This window comes from Chroicocephalus ridibundus, chromosome 5 (assembly GCF_963924245.1).
Source record: "Chroicocephalus ridibundus chromosome 5, bChrRid1.1, whole genome shotgun sequence".
Taxonomy (NCBI): domain Eukaryota; kingdom Metazoa; phylum Chordata; class Aves; order Charadriiformes; family Laridae; genus Chroicocephalus; species Chroicocephalus ridibundus.
Genome location: NC_086288.1, coordinates 78,768,808 through 78,786,192, shown reverse-complemented (window position 1 = coordinate 78,786,192; position 17,385 = coordinate 78,768,808). Strand labels below are relative to the sequence as shown.

General features: G+C 38.5%; 1 protein-coding gene across 23 annotated transcripts in view; it reads left to right on the top strand.

Annotated features, from left to right (window-relative positions):
• TENM3 (teneurin transmembrane protein 3) overlaps positions 1–17,385 on the top strand; it is a 1,409,904-nt gene that overhangs the window by 1,092,239 nt on the left and 300,280 nt on the right. For 19 of the 23 annotated variants that reach the window (XM_063335478.1, XM_063335480.1, XM_063335491.1 and 16 more), the window contains one exon: positions 4,176–4,454. The exons of the other annotated variants lie outside the window; for them this stretch is intronic. In XM_063335478.1, the coding sequence (XP_063191548.1) occupies positions 4,176–4,454 (279 nt within the window). The remainder of the gene's footprint in view (positions 1–4,175; positions 4,455–17,385) is intronic. 23 annotated transcript variants of the gene reach the window in all.

Below are 17,385 nucleotides of genomic sequence, written 5' to 3'. Positions count from 1 at the left end.
TTCCTTCTGTATATTTCTTTCCCCTTTTCATGTTTTTTAAGAAAGTATCTCTGTATATATTTAGTATAGATCCACCTTAGAGCAAGGACTGACAACTGAAGAACCATGGGGCTGTTTCTTTTGTTTAGTAGTCCTCTTCAAAAACCCGTTTCCACAGATGACATTTCCAACCCGAAGCTTAAATTATTACGGATGTCTTTGAATAACTTCCCCCATTTAGGCCAGGGAAACAAATGTGACACAAGTGCAGCAGGTTTCCTTTTAATTCCAGCTGTGAACTTCTGACTTTCTAAAGTAATATATAATTTCTGCATACATCAAACTTGTTTATGTGCCGTATTTGATTAAACTAAAAAAAAATCATTTACATTTCTAGGCAATGTAACCTGTGTGATTCTGGCAGAGAAATATATACACACATATATACACACTTTCTTTAAAAAAAAAAAATATATATTAACATATACGTATTAAAATTATGTTGATATACTTCTTTGTATGTGTTTAACTGAAGGAGTTAAGGAGGTAGACCAATCGTCTGTGGATCATTTCTTACACAGAAAGTGGTTGCAACATAACAAACGGGTAGATGTGTATGGTTACTGATGGCAAATGCTGTGTTTTTAACAGTGATTGCTGCACAAGCTCCTGAAAGTTATTTTAGAGTTATAACATTAATTTTGTTCTTGTCGGCACAAATGGTGGGTGCCAGCAGTCCTTACGCTCCCTATAAGTTGATGTTCCTAGCCAAGAGAAGTGCAGTATCTAATGGGAGAGTGGTAGTAAACAGCATTAGTGTCAGTTTTTTAAAACCTAACTTCATGACACATCATCCCAAATAGTCCAAAACCCCCAAAGGTGTCTCCAAAACAAGTCTCCTTGAAAAGTCTCTCTTTTTTTTTTTTCTATTTTCTATTTCTATTCATACTTTTTTAAAGGAAAGGAAAAAACCCACAAAGCATTATGCCTATCTGCTTATTCTGTATCTACATTTTCTTCTCAGGAATTAGTTCATTACAATTGCCAAGTTGTTTTTAAGTCTTTATGAACTGTTGAGGCACTTATTGTCAGTGGGAGAAATTGCAAATGTGTGTATAGTGTAAGAAACCAATGATTAAATCCCTCACATTGAAGTAATTCCGGAAAGGTTAATTAGAAACTCTAAGAACAGAAGGAGAACATCCTCTCTTCATACTCTTTTTTTTTTTGTTTTGTTTTGTTTTTTGTTCTTTTTTCCACTGAGCTCCTACAACCTCCTCTTCAATTTTCATTTTTATTTCATGGTATTGTTCATTATCAGGTAAAAGCCCCCAACCATTCTGCTGCCCACTAAGTCTGTGTCCCAGACGTTCAGCTTCCCCTGGAAGACTTCCAGCTTTCATTGTTCAGGAATCTTAAGATGATGTAAAATTTTTGTATCACATCTGTATGATTTCCTTTGGGATATAAATTCCTACACGAATACATATTTTTTCCATGTCAACTTTTTGGTTTGCGTTTTGTGGGTTTTGTTTGGCTTTTTTTGTGTGTGTTTGTTTTTTTTCATTTGTGTAGGCAACTTACACGGAGTACAATCCTCTTAGTGAAGCTCTTAGGAAAGGTTTAATTCAGAAGATGATTTAGCCTGATGTTTCTAAAGCGGTTACAGCATTTCTGGGCTACGCTGTAAAACTTCTCAGTGTAGTGAAAAGCTCTAATATATTGAATGTGATGAGAGAGCAAGATACAAACCTGCCCCCTTTTCTCTTTTGGCCCTGTGACATGCCATTTTGGTTTTCATAAGAGGGGAAAAAAAAAAAAAAGATTATATTTTACATGGAGGTAGGCTGTTGTAAACTTAAAGTAAAAAATAAAATCCATGAATAGGTGGTAGGTGGTATATTGTGTCTGAGACCCAGTCTCCTAGACAGCGGTAGCGGAGGGTGGTGTTGTATAATGCCTGATGTAGTTTCTCTTAGAAATAATAGCTTGCTTAAGAGGAAGAAAAAGGGGATGGGGGGAATAGTTTCTTAAAATCGATGTGTCTGCACAGATGTCTCCCCAGCTGATTCCCTGAGTGCAAAGAGGTGCTTCTGGCAGCGCGGGAGCACGGGGCTGCGTGGTGCGGGCAAGCCCAGGAGCTGCAGGTTACAATGCTCGCCCGCTGCAGCGGGTCTCACTGGGGCTCAGGAGACCGTGCCTGGGTCTCTCCGCATCTTTCCTCGCTTCCACATCCCAGCACCATGACGTTACGGGGACTGGAGCCATAACACCTTGTAGCATTGAAGTCAACGGCAGTTTTGTTACTGACTCAAGTAACCTTGTCTTTGGTCAAAAATACCTCTTCCCTTTCCATTTTGCTTCCCAAACCCCCGTTCTTAGAACCAATAAGATGCTCATGTGCAGTTGTTTATATACCTTAGCTGCTTCGTGTGCGTGTAGGTACACCCCTATACATACACACATGCACATGGGCTTCCCCTATATTTGATTCTGACTTTAGGCAACCGTAGATTCACGTAATAATGTACCAGACACATAAAACCAGTGTTCTAGGCAGTCACTCTTAGCATGTAGTTACCAAAATGCAAAATAATAAGCATTTTAGAGACTTTACTATTTTCAGCTCTGCTCCTATTACCACTGGGCGGTTTGTTTGGCCTGTTTGCTTCTCTCATTAGTTTCAACTCTCACAAAACCTGAAAATTCACATGGCATGACAGCTTTAAAAAATGAGACGATACTATCAGTGTGCATGGTAATCCTCTGTGCATGTACCCTTCACACTGTTCAGACATAGTCATAGAAATGCTTACTCCTTTTATATTTACCTCCCCAGCTGTGTTTTCGTTCAAATATTTATTCACACCTGCATAATAAATACAGTTTGATTTGCACCTAATTGTAGTAACCGATTTTCATTATTTATGAAAGTCATTGTCGGAATTCATTTATGGTTCTGACTGCAAAGAAACTTATAGCGACAACATCCTATGACTGCAGCAATAAAATAATTAACTGGCTCACTTAAAGCAAGTCAATGGCCAGGGCATTAACTCTTAATATTTCAGGAATTGTTTAAACTTCTGTACTCGCATGTCTGCAATTCTATTACTTTCTGATTGATAGGATCCTGTTCTTGTTGTATTATGTATTTTTATGTTAAATGGCTAATTTTGGAGAAATTAGGATGCCTGTCAGATTCGAAAATTGAATGTGTGTTCTAATTTGTTCCCGAAGCTATGAAATAACTGTGGGCTAGGGTGGAAAAGCATTATGGGTCTAGGCATACAAATGAGCTTGCTAAGTGTCTCTATATCATAAAATGTCTTAAATCTATGGACATAAAAGTAGGATGAAGACGGCCATTAAAAAGGCAGTCATTTTTGAGTGTCGCATAATTTAGACACTTTAAGTTATCGAAGTGTCATGAGTTTATTGCAGCTAATTTATTAATACAATCATTTGGGATTCACGTTATGTCTCTTGCTCTGCCCCAAAACAGAGGCTAAAAGTCTGTTTCAAACGTACAGACTCTGCTACGGCAGTAAAAGCCTAACATGTTTCTCAAAATACGGGGACACGAAAAATAACTTTACTGTAGTCCTTGCAGGTAACGGGTGGCCGTGTTCCTGTTTGTTTATATTTTTGTATTAAACTAGGGCAGAGGAATTCAATAAAGACCAAGTGAGTTTGGTTCCCATTTAGTTTTTCCATTGCCACATTAGGTTACATCTGTACAGGGAAAATAGCCCGTTGCTTTGGCTCTAACCGGGACAGAAAAAAAAAGAGAAGATAATCCTGACAAATACCTTGTTACTGCTTTCATGCTTTGAAAAAGGAAAAAAAAAAAAAAATTTTCATTTATTTTTAATCCTTTCATGTGGTGAATTGGCTTTTCTTAGTTTGCAGGTTCTGTTACGTTTCTTTCCTACCCAGGAGCACTTTTGATGTGTTTAAGCAGTTGACAAAACAGTGCTAAGGTGTAGTACGAATGAAAAGGGGCACCACAGAGAGCTGGAGACAAAAGAATCCACTTGATTGTAATACGTGCGGAGTTTTGACAAAACGCCTTGTGTGATACCTGAGACAATGATACACATGAAGAGTTTTTACTTTACCGTCTTTTAAAAAATAAAAATAAAAAAAATAAATAAAAAATCTCACCTTTTGTTATCTTTTTTTCCCCTAATCAGGACAGAATTTTACCCTAAGGCAGTTAGGAGTTTGTGAACCAGCAACTCGTCGAGGACTGGCGTTTTGTGCGGAAATGGGGCTCCCCCACAGAGGTTACTCTATCAGTGCAGGGTCAGATGCTGATACTGAAAATGAAGGAGTGATGTCTCCAGAGCATGCCATGAGACTTTGGGGCAGGGGGGTCAAATCAGGGCGCAGTTCCTGTCTGTCGAGCCGTTCCAACTCAGCCCTCACTCTGACTGATACCGAACACGAAAACAAGTCCGACAGTGAAAATGGTAAGTTCTTATGCGTATGCCCATCTATAAATCAATGTTTTATTTGCTGTTTCGGTTGACACTCAATAATTTTAAATCATTAAAGGAATGGCCTTGAATTATTTACCTATTTTTTTTCTTTCTCCTCTTCCCAGAAAAGTCAACTTTCAGTATCAATCCTAATTAATGCAAGTTTTGGGTGTGATGTTGGATCTGTAATTTTGAAAGAGATTAATCACAAAAAAAAGATTAGCTCTGTTTTATCTCAGGCCATGTCACCTGTTCCCCTTTGGGGACCAGCTAAGTAAGTGGTGATAAAGTTGATCCCCAAGGCCAGCTTGCAATCAAAGGTTTCATTGTAAACTCTTCTCCAAGACATCTTGGAGAAGTTGCAGAATCTTAGAATGGATGAATGAACGCAAAGAATAGCTTATTAACTGGGCCCATGTGATTGGAAAATGAATTTGATTGTGCTTTAAACTTCCTAGTTGATGAGAGCAATTGGAACTGTGGTGAAGAGGGACATGTGGCCTTTGATGTGCCTGGGGGACTGGATTACTGTGCAATTAAAATCTGCAAAAAAATCTAAACAGCATCTTTGTAGGATGTGAGGTATGACCATTGTGTATTAAGGCTTAGTGTTTAAATGAAAAGAGGTTAACACAATTGAATGATTCCTTTTTAAAGCTTTTCAAAAATTTTTCACCTCCACTTGAGGTTATGAACAGAACCTAATGTGGTGTTAAATGCTAAATGCACAAATCTTAGAAAACATTTTATCTTTAACTTCTTTCTATTTGCAGAAGATTTCCAGCTTTACTAGAATTAAAATGATTGTTCTATTAACTTCATGACTTTCTATATGACAAATTCAAAAGAGGAATAAAGAGAAATGAGTAAAAATGAAAATTAGTGATGGCTATTGCCTGCATGTCTACATGTCATTTTATTAATTTGTTAAACCTGCTCAGCCATACAAAAGTCAGAGCAATTTTACTTCTGTCCTCTGGCAATAGCTGTAACGCATTGTGGGAAACAGTGACGTAGGTGTGTATGTATGGTAACCTTATTTTTTTAAAAATGCACCTTTATTTTAAACTACAGGCAATAATGTTTATTCCTACCTATTTATTATTTTAACGTCGGTTTGAGAAGACAAAACCAAAGCCGTATGTTGGTATTATTTGTTGTTGTCTTTCCTCTGGTGGCTGGTTCTAACTGAAGATGCCTGTGCAAGACAGCTCTCTCAGATGGGATCCTCCTTTTTGTGTTGGACTTAATGCTGCGCGGTACCTGAGGAGACTGCTCTCAGTGTTCCCAGGTGTCTTGTCTCATGCTTGGAAAACTTGTTTTGGGTCAGAGGCACATTTTGAAAGAGGAGGATGGGAATACTTGCCTACCTCCTTTTGGCAGTGGAGTTTCTGTTGGATGACTCTTGATATTTCAGCTGCAAAGCAATCTAGAATAAATTGTTGAACAGTCCTGTTGATTTTCCTTTTGAAAGGTCTATGCTGGCACAGATTCTCTTGAGCCTTCTGTAGAACCCTAGGCTAATGATCTTGAAAATACATATCTATATATACATGCACGCACACACACACACAATTTCCTTAGAAAGTCATACCTTTACTTTACCAAAGGGCTGACTACTTCAGAAGTACAATAGGATTGGTATACTTTTTTTATAAACTTTATATTTACAATTTTTAAAAAAGCAAAACGTCAAAACTTTTTGACATATTCTATGTCAAATATTACAACATGTCAAAACATCCTCCATGAGCTTAGAGTTCTATTTTATTTTTTCATGTTTAAGACGACTGTGAATATGTTAGAAAAGACGTAATTCTGCACTGGTTAAAATTATGCAAGGAATGTCTGATGTTTGATACAACTTCAAAGAAGAGTTTAGTCACTAAAAAGGATTACAGTTGATTTATTTATTGATAGGGAGGCCAGCAGTCCAACTTAAGAAGGAACTGGGACTGCTGTGAGGCTAATGAAATTTTGATGGCTTGAGAGTCCCCTAGCGTTATCAAATGTATGTAACTCGGACCATGTCATGGGTCGCCATTTCAGTGGAGATGTTACAGAAGTGGTGAAAAGCTTAATCTTCTTTGGTATTTTTATCTGAATTTTTGTTTCCACTGAACACGGAAGATTTGGCTGAGAAATGATTTTATACACATAGTTGGAAGTCATATGTTAAATGGTCACAGTAGAATAGAAAATATAATTTAAAGCCAGGGAAGCCGTATCATCCTGGCAGGCACAGGTGCTCTAATCAAAGGATCAACCTGCAGGTGCAAGTTTTGTTAATTTATGGCCTGAAGTTAATAGCTGTGCCAGTATACCGTTGGCATCTGACAAATCTGATAAGGCTTTGAAACCAAAGTTAGAGTTACGGCGAGTCCTCTGAACTGCGTTGCCCGTTGCTGTGTGTGAAAGCTTCCTGACTGAATTTTGATGGAATTGTTTTACAGGTAAATGCATTTCTATGCGACATGTTTACCTCTAAGGTAGATGAGGAGCAACAGGTTACGATGAACTAAACACAACACCAGATTGTATTTTCCTCACCTAAAGGCCTCAGTTCTTGAGCAATCCCAGTGTTCACCCAGTAAAACCATTCACTGTTTAAATAGTCCATTACCTTAAGCAGACATTATTGAAGTTAATGGGACGATTCCCAGGGATGAGAACGGTGACTTATCCTACAGGTTTATGAACTCGGGATTAACTATTTGTTGGATGTACTTGGGGTTTTCGTTCTCGCCAGTTAGGCAAGAAGAGAAGCTTGGCATCAAAACATGATTTCCTTTCCGTGTAACCATTGTGTGTATTTGCTCTTCTGAAATAGTTGTGGATTGCATGTTCCTCAGGAAGGCAAAACTCGAGGTTCTGTTGCATAAATACAATGAATAAGCAGAAATTGTTGAAGATAGTAACTTTCATTTGTCGAGGTCTCAACTTTATGTTTCTAAGATCCTCCAAAAGCAACCGAAATTTGTGAATATTATCGACAGGATTAGAAGTTTCTTTAAACAAATAATATTGCACATGATTAAGTTGCAAAATTTTAAGTATACTAATAACATACCATGAATGACAGCAGATTTTTTTATATTTTTTTTTTTTTTAGAAAACATCAGAACTGTCTATCAAACATAGGGTTTGTAGATGAACTCTCACATCAGGGTTTTAGGTTACTACTCAGTAAATCATTCTGAAGAGAACTATTTTTCTTTGAGCTCATTCAAGTTCCATCTATGACTCTTGGCATCATATTCTGGGAGATTTGTCATGTCAGCCTCCCTGAAGGAGGACCTGCATCTGTTCATCTGGGCAACCGACCAGTGTCACGGACAGTATGATGTATCAACTGGAGCACACTGAGCACACACGGGCTTCTTCAGGCTTTCTTCTCCATTCCCATTGCAACTTATTTCATAAATGCTGCACCAAAAAATTCATGTTAATAATTGTTCTAGGAACTGTGGCTTTGAAATACAAGCAGCCCATCTTTTACATGCTTGCCAGTAAATTTATGTTGTTAAGCTGTTGTAAAATTATTAAAGCTTGTCTTTTAAACTTGATAAACATTCCAGCAGAGTATGAGCTAGAAGCTGTAGTTAGGCTTCAAATGGCCCTTTTGCTTAAAGGGTCAATATATTTTTAAGGTATCTTAGAATCCACTTATTTAAATTATTTTTAAATCCATTAAACTGCAGTCCCTGACTTCATGAGACACAGAAAGCTAATAAGCAAAACAGGAAAGTTAATTGAGCAAGTTATTCCTGAAGTCCAGCTCCTTAGGGAGTTTTTACTTATTTATTGTAAAGTTGTAGAACAGGTTTTGTATGCACTTTTTGTGGCAGTGATTATGATTGGAAAGTCCCTCATTTAAGGCTTAAGCAACTCCATGTCACCTTCGATCCCTTTGGGAGCGCTATTGGCAGTCAGTGCTTCTGGAAAAGAGTTGGGCACTCTGGATAGATGCGTGCCACATAGTCGACTCTGCCTGCAGCCACAAAGGCTAGCTGGGTGTACAGGAAATAGTTTTGATGGCACTAGAATGTGAGGGTTTGTTTTCTTATTTAGTCAAAATTTTGCACTGATGTGGACCAGAGGAGATCAGGATGTAGCAAAATAAAAAGAAGAAAGGGAGAGAGGAGAATGAGATTACGGCCTCAGGCAGTCGTTCTGAATTGGTTAGATAAATGATTTTAAACTTAGACTTATTTTTCACAGACACAGAAAAGTGGATATTGCTGGTAGAATGTTCATTGCTGAGGATTTCTGTAAAGAGAAAATATGAATTTATCAGCTGTGTGGGCACCTGCTTGCTTCCTCTCCAGCTTCAGACCGTTTCTGAAGATAGCATTCTTGTGAACCTAATACTCTCTTGTCCTTCCAGAACGGTGAATTTACTGGCATTCAGATCTCTGAAAACCAAGAAATACATTGGTAAGATACTTGTCAAGACATTTCAAATCTGTTCTCTCTAACCCAGTACATCTATAACATACACTTGAACTCTGCATTCTTAAATAATGCACATCATTCAGGAAGTAGTGTTATATGTTTTCACCTGTTTAACATCCTTCTTTATGCTAAGGCAAAACTTAGATGAACTCTACTGAATAGGAGCTGCTTGGTACCTGCTAGCCAAATGCTGAGCCTACTGATCAAAACCAGCCACATAGCTGATGAATTAATATTCATCTTTACTGCCATACCACCATTTACAGCTTCTTCACAATTTCCCACACTATTCCATCTAGCAATTATCTACCCCTCATTAAGCATGCCAATATCTCTTAAATCCTGCTTTGCTGCTAAGAAATTTCATGACCAGGAAATCAGTCTGTTTTATTGTTGACAGAAGTCAGCTCTGAAATAATATTTAATATCTAAAGAGGGATACACATTTTTCTTTGGTTAGACACACGGAACGGAAGTACATACACTAAAGTAGTCATCCCTGGTTTTCTGCAATATTATCACGAGTTTTCTGTAGGTGTGCCAATTTTCACATTCTGTTATATTATTGTAGTTCTGTGGATATATTTCAATAAATCTTCTTAGCGTTCACTGTTAATGCAATTGAAAATCGTGTTGATAATTCCTTTGGCTAGTAGTAGCCAAAGAGGGAACAGATGGGCTGACCTATTTCCAGTAGCCTTTAGGGATCTCCTGGATTTCAGAGGTTGGAGTGTCACTGAACTTGCTGTTGAGGAAAGGCATGAGATTCTGAAGGGTCATCTTAATGATGCTTTCATGATGGGAGTCTGGTACAGAACATCAGGCCAGAGGATGAGGCTCTCTGGAAACACTTAAATCTTCTGATGCACAGGAACTGTAGGCTTAACAACAGCTGACAGCAATAAAATTAGAATTGAAGTCAGCAAGGAAGAACAAATCTAAGAAAATTTCAGAGAATTCACTCTTGGCTGCTAAGCTTATAAATCCTTCTAGCGCGAAGGAGTGGCGGAAGAGGTGTTTAAAGACCAACTGTCATAGCTCAGGATTTTTCCAGAGATCTGGATTTCAAGAAAGAACCACGCAGAAAATGGAAGGAAGGTCGGATTTCTGAGGAGGAGCTTACAAAGATGCAACTGAGGAGGTCCAGGAATACAAACGAAATTGAGACATCATCAGCAAAATAGTGCAGAGTTGTACGGAAACATGAATATTAAGACAAGGGAAAAGAGGGAGTTGATTTATTACTTAACAGTGAAGGAAGACTGTAATATATTGCCGATGTGTTTTCTTCTGGTTGGTTTTTTTTCAGCATTTGTTACCCAAGTAACTGATCACAGAGCTAACGTTTATACTATTAAATAAAGGATTAGAGGTTACTTAGGTAAATAAAATTTGTCCTGCGTGCATAGAGTGTCTACAGCCTCTGGGCTTTTTATGACTCATGTCTGAGAAATTGTTGATAATGGATATCGTTCTGGAAGACAAAAACAAACAAACAGGATGACTTCAGAAGGGGCAAAGCGAAAGAGGAGGAACCTGCCTAGTCAGTTAGACAGGAAACATCCTAGGAAAAAAAAAATAGTAAAAAGTTTATGCTTTATAAGAATAAGCATGTGTTTTTACTAAATGAGTCTTGCGAAGCTATAATTATTTCCTTCTGTGACAGTGTAAGCCACTCCTTGATAAGGAAGAAGGAGCAGATGCTGAGAGTAAAAAGTATTTTGATATTAGTAAGGTTTCTGACACTGCCTCACTCCTGACATACTTATAAATAGAGACACAGGGTCATGGCTCGTTATTGCAAGATAAATGTACAACTTGTTGGAAAAATCTGTAAAAAATGATTATCAGTATTTCATGAACTGGCACGTTGAATCAAATAGTGTGTCAAGATTTTCTTAATGACTTGGATAATACATTGTAACCTGGAAAGAATCACACACGCTTTGTAGGACAGGATGAAAGCTGGAGAAATAATTCCACGTGAAAAAATGCAGTTCAGTAAATACAAATGCAAAGACCTACATTTAAGTGAGAATAATCAAATTTCCCAAATGTGAGCAAGACAAGTGGCTGAATCACAGTCCTGTAGAAAATCATAGAATAATTCAGCTCAGAAGGGACCTTTTGAGGTTGCGTGGTTCAACCATCTGCTTAGAGCTGGACTAACATTAATTTAGATGAGATTGCTGAAGGCCTTGTTCAGTTGAGTTTTGAAAATTTACAGGAAGAGACATTCCATATCATCTCTGGGCAACTGTTCTGGTGCTTAACCAACTTTATTGTGATTTTTTTTTTTCCCTTTTATGTCTTATCAGGGTTGCAGTTATGACCACTTGCTGCAGTTGTGACCACTGCCTTGGGTAGTGGAAGACCAAAGTTAGATTTCCACCTCTTGCCTTTTCCAGGCTCACTCCAGCTTCTCCTCGAGTTGCATGCTTCAGCACTCCAATCATCGTGGTCAGTCTCCACGGAATTCGTTCCAGTTTGTCAGTGTTGTATGAGTACGGGCAAGCCCCGAACTGAATATTGTACTCTAGATGTGGTCTTCAAATGCTGAATAAAAGGGACTAATCACCTCCCAGGGTATGCTGGCTCCATTCTTCTGAATGCAGCCCAGTATGTGGTTAGGCCTTATTGTTGAAAGGGCACACTGCTGAACTTGTTGTCCACGTTGATTCCCCAGGTCCTTTACTACAAAGCTGCTTTACAGTGGGCTCACAGCTAGTGCTGTTAGATGAGGTTATTCTGCCTTTGGAATTCATGAGTGTATTTTCATCCAATTCTTACAGCCTGTTGAGATCCCTCTGAAGGGCAATCTTGCTCTGCAGTGTATTGATCACTGTCTCCAGCTTGGTGTCATCCACAAACTTGCTGAGGCCACATTCCATCCTATTCATTCTCAATATGTTAAATGTAGGACAGACATAAAACAGCATCGGCCCCAATATCAGCCCCTGAGGAATGCCATTAATACTGGCCAACAGTTGGTCTTTGCACTACAAAACGCTGTCCTTTCAGCCTCTGCGTGCAACCAGTTTTCCACAAACTGCACTTTGTAGCTCACCAATCCAGTCCATCTCTCTCCAGCTTGGCTACCAGGATACTATGGGAGACGATGTTGAAAGCCTTTTTATAGCCTTGCAAAAAGTAGAGGTTAGCTCATACAATGGTGTTCCAGGGATAACTGGGTGAAAGGAAAGGAAAACAACATCTGCTGCTCTCCCTTTGTCTGCTGAGACAATTATCTGTTCATAGAAAGCCCCGTGGGGTTGTTTAGGTGTGATTTACCTTTGATAAATATGTGTTAGCTACTCTCATTCACTTTCTTTTCCTGGAGCCCTATCCAGGCATATGAAGGATAACTCCAGCAGAACTTGTTCCATAATCTTCCCTGGGAGACTGGGGTGAGGCTGACTGCCTCTACTTCCCCATATACTCCTTGCTCTTCTTGAAGATAATATGACCTTTACGTTCTAAAAAGTCATCAGGAACCTTCCTTTGTTGCCATGACCGTTCAGGGAATCACAGAGTGGCCTTTCAATGACATTGGTCACTTCTGCCAGCACCCATGGATGCCTTCTGTCTGGTCTCCTGGACTTGTATATGCCCAGCTTCTGTAAGTGGTGCCCAACACTCACCCTTCCTCTGCAGTGGTAGAGCTTCTCAACTGTGGCTGAGCTTTGGCTTCCCTATCCCTCATCCTGCATGTCCGGGAAATGTTTCTATGCTGCTCCTGCGTAGCCATCAGCTGAAGGTCATGGCGGTTATTTATCAGTGGTATTTTCTGTGGTATGTGAGGGCTTCTTCCACAAACTTATGACGTATCTCTTGCATACAGATCCACTGAAATAATCCTACTACTGCACTCAGCAAGGCCAAGACAGAAACACTGCGTCTCTGTGGCTGGTTTTGGGACTACATTTTGAGGAAAATGCCAGCCAACTGGAGACCTAGAGAAAGCTTAACAAGAATGATGAGAAATTTTAAACACACGACACTAGAAGAGATTGGGAGAATTCCGACTGTTGTACCTAGCGTGTTCGGTCTAGGTGTTGCTGCTGTTACAAAGGCCATGTGTGGCAAATAGGACAAGTAGAGGTTAGCTCAGACAATGGTGTTCCAGGGATAACTCAGTGAAAGAGATTGCTGGGGACCGCACGACTGTTTCATCATCTAACGTATTTTCCAAACCAATTCTAAAATGTTGGTGTAGTTCCTGTTGGTCCGGATTTGTGGGAGAAAATGGCCAAAAGAAATCCTTCATTTCCTTACTGGTTTTGTTTTCTGTGAGTCAATTGTGTTCTTCAACCCAAAAATTAATGAGCAGGAAGCGTGTTGAGAAAATGAAGGCTATAAAAATGTTGCTCTGCAATTTAATATACTATTAATATTCATATCTTGTTTGTTCTTCTAATTGGAAACAGTTAACTTTTCATAGATTTTTGTATTTTTTCTCCCCCTCATTTTCAGTTTGATATAAAAATATTGCTGTTCAGTCCCTCTAAACAAAACATGTTATACCGGACGTGCTTGCACAAGGAAGTCTTAAAGAAAACAGCTCTTTTTCATTTAAGTTGTGTTTTAATTGTGAGGTTGCTGTGAAAGCAAAGCATGCTTTGCACATCTACAAACTGATGATCTCTGCTGTTTTGATTTGGAATGTGGTTTGATGTCCTTGAAAAATCACAGTGGTAGCAGTAAATTGTTTTAATTAATGAATTAGAGAGCAACGGATTTGCTGAATCAGGTTTATTGATGTAATTATCACTGGAATAAAAAGGAGGAAAAAAAATATCTGTCAGAGCTGTGAGAGTATTTGGTTTGTTGTCATTTGAAAGCAAGTTTCTCAGCCACCACTTCCTTCGTTTCTTGGATAGTTACGTGGACATAGGGAGGGGTGCGTGCATGTATACATACACATATATACACATGCATTTATATATTTGTTAGGGAAAACCAAATTAATGTTAGAGGTAAAGTCTAAATAATACCAGTTCTATATAAAGAGTAGGTTTGTTTATATTCGGTTGTGTTAAAGATGTTTTTTAAGCTTCATCTAATTTTGATTTGCATTAAGACTTTAATTGTATTTACTTGTATAATTAAATATGTCATATTGAGAAATAATCTAATAATGTTTTCGACTTTAAAGTAAATCTAGGCTGTGCTGTTGTCGGAGTATCAGTAATAATTACAGGTGACAGCCTTTGTATGCTGGTCAAATAACAGCTGCAGAAAATTTGTCAGGATGATGGTCTGTTGGTTGGGTTTTTTTGTTTAAAAGCCACTAAGTTCTTTAAAACTAACTCTTATTAAGCCCATGTAAAGACTTATTTCAGTGTTTTCTGGATGAAAAGTTGTATTTCTTTGATTTGGATAAAAATCCAGTTTGAAATTAAGTTTCAAGTCAAATTTGAAAATTAATTCCTCTTACAATTATTAAACCAATGTGTGGATTGAACTCATCAGAACTTTTTTTGCTCTATATAATGTGCTGACTGATCTGTTGGCAAAATTTAAGCTTTTTTTCCTTGATTTAAGGTGGGAAGAAGATGAAGTCTAAAATCTCAGGAAAAGAAATGTTAAGAAGCTGTGGTTTTGATTTTTATTCCATCCCCCCTCATTCAGTATACCATTTTCTTCCCAAATTGTATCAGTTTTGTGTTTAGTTGTCTGTTATTTTCACTTGGATGTTGTAGAGAAGGAGAAGTGTCATTTTGACATGCTGAAACTAAGGAGAATAATATTTTTTTTTCAGGTCAAATTAGAAGCTTTTCAGTGGAGGGGCCTTTGCTGCCTGCTGCAATCATTGTGGATTAGTCCAGGTTTCGATACAGGGCATGGGAATCTGCAAAAGACTTAACAATATCTTACTTTGTGGTTTTGTTGTTCGTTTGTGGGTTTTTTTAATTTCACAGTTGTGAACCCACAGCATTAAGTTAGGAAAGATGAGGGGGAACAATGTAAATTAATTATGGATTACAGTATGAATATGCAAATGGTTAATAGGCATATCTCTCATATCTTCTATAAGAACATCCATAATTGATAGCTTTTCTCTTGGAGTTTGAAGGTTCTGTGCAGCGGGTGGGGAATCCCTCCCTGGGGTACTGTGGCTGCTGACTAGGTACGTCTGGGACAAAATGTGAGCGTTTCCACCTCTGGTGCAGTGTTCACAGCAGGAAAAGAAGCAATTGACCTGGGAAACCCTTGTTCTGGATTGTCAGGGATTGTCACGACAGAGTAAAGACTGACAAAAGGCTGATTTCTCTGGTTGACTACATTATGATTGCTTTTTGTCCTTTGTGGTGAAATGGGTGCATAAATGTGTGTATATGGCTATGTGTGCATGTATATGGCTATCCTTAAAACACCTTTTCCTAAACAGCCTTATTTTCACAGCTTGTATACATAGTTTTGTTGTAGATGAAACAAAAAGGCTTGAAGTCTGGTTTCTTCTTCAAATGACCCAGAAACTGTAAAGCATTTCCATAGCGAATGTTGTGCAGTCATAAGCACATGAATAGGGAAGTTATTCTGGTGTTACACAATCTGCCACTGACCTACTCTATGCTGGAGAAAGAGATTGATTTTATTTAAAATTTTTTCCAATTGCTGGGCTTTTATAAATGTAATACTTCTACAAACTGCTTGATATTTACGAATAAAATGTCTTGTATAATTGCTGATGGCTAATGCTCTGGAGTCTCAGTCTGCACCTGTGGCAGACAGTCTAAAGAATTCGGGTTGCTTTGTCTCTGTACAAAACTTCACCTTTTGCAGTGGGTTTCACTGAGTCGAACTGTATTGGTCACTTGTGTAGTTTGTAGAAAAACAGCAGAAATGAGGAGTTTAAGATACTTTTTGGCAAAAGTTAGTTCTTGGAGATGGTTTCGGAGTTGTCTTTTCTGCCTGCTGTTGAAGATGGATATTGAATGTATCAAGACAGTTTTTTGAAGTTGTGACAGATCTTTGAAGTTCTTTTGAATATTCAAAGCTTCCGAGATATCCAAGTCAAAATGACTTGGAAAGGAACGGCCTCTATCATCACTATTTGGTTAAAAGGATAGTATCCAGTGTCCTTCCATGTAGAGTTAGGCAGAATTCGTTCAAGCTGCTAAGTTCTTCGTTGCGTGATTGCTGTATGTTCTGTGAGATTTATTTAAAATTGCTTAAAAGCTGCACTCAGTGGGGAATTCTGCTGCTCGTTCCCTTAACTAGTTTAGCTGCAGAGAACATATGACGTCTTTTTCATTAACTGTCTTTGCTGCTTGTTTGCTTTCAGTGGAGTTCTAAGAGATTGTTATATTGTTTTGTAAACTCAATATTGCTGGGCCCTGGCTGCTTATGGCAATTGAGATGAGATTAGATGCTTTTGTTAACAGGCCCCAGACTTTAAATTTATAGGGACTAGGCACCATCTGCTCTCAATTAAAGGTCCTGAGCTCTGAAATTAATTCCTTCCATTGGTCCATTAGACTCAATCTTTTGACCTGAAGTCATGATAAGGTTCTATTAGCCTCTCGAGCCTTGGAAAAGTGAGGAGTTCACGCAGGGACAGTACTGGTTATTCCTTTTAGTCCTTATATTGGTGTAGTTAGAAGGCAGAAAGTAATGATTGTTTTTCCATTTTACAGGTAGAGTGAGATTTTTTTGAAAAGCGCCCTGGAGATTTAGAGCTCACATCCTCACGAGCTGCAGTAGGACTTGTGCTCCAAAATCATATAAGTGCTGTTGAAAATCTTTCCCAGAAAAATCAAATTAATATAGAGAATGTCAACTAAATTCACAGAAAGGCTTGATATAGAAGTGGGCTGAGTGTAGAAGTCCGTTGTTCCCAGACTCACGTTTGCTCCTTAGATTAGCTGTGTTTTGCCTCGGCATTGATTCCATCTGCAGCTGCAAAATGATGGGGGATCATACCAGCAATCCTGGCCCTAGAATTGTTCCACCAGTGCTTCTGCTGAATTTATATCTGTCCTGTGGTGTGTAGATGTTTCAGAGAAGAAATAGGTGGATGGACAAATTGGTTCACATTTTTGCAGTTGTAACTATCCCCCCCACTCCTTCTCATTTCCTTTCTGTATTTAACTGAAAATTGAGTTTTGCTCTGTGAAAATACAGCAGGGAATACTGCGGAGCGGGGAGAACCTATAGCCACAAGCTTTTTGATTCCAAAAGAAAAGCTCTAAGATGCCAAATAACTGCGCCGGTTGTTTAAATTTAACGTCAGTTCCTCATACACATGAAAATGCATTTTAAAGGTTTCAGGATCTGATAGTTCCTCAGCAGACTTTGGTTTAATTTATACAGTGCTAGTAATTTCCTGGGAGACAGTTTGTGAGAGTATTGGTTTTGAGACAAAAATCTCTTCAATGTCTAAGAGCATTCCTGTCTTACCCCAAAATGCAACTTACTAGAATGTGTTGGGATCTGCTGGCCATTGGGCTATGAGGAGAAACGA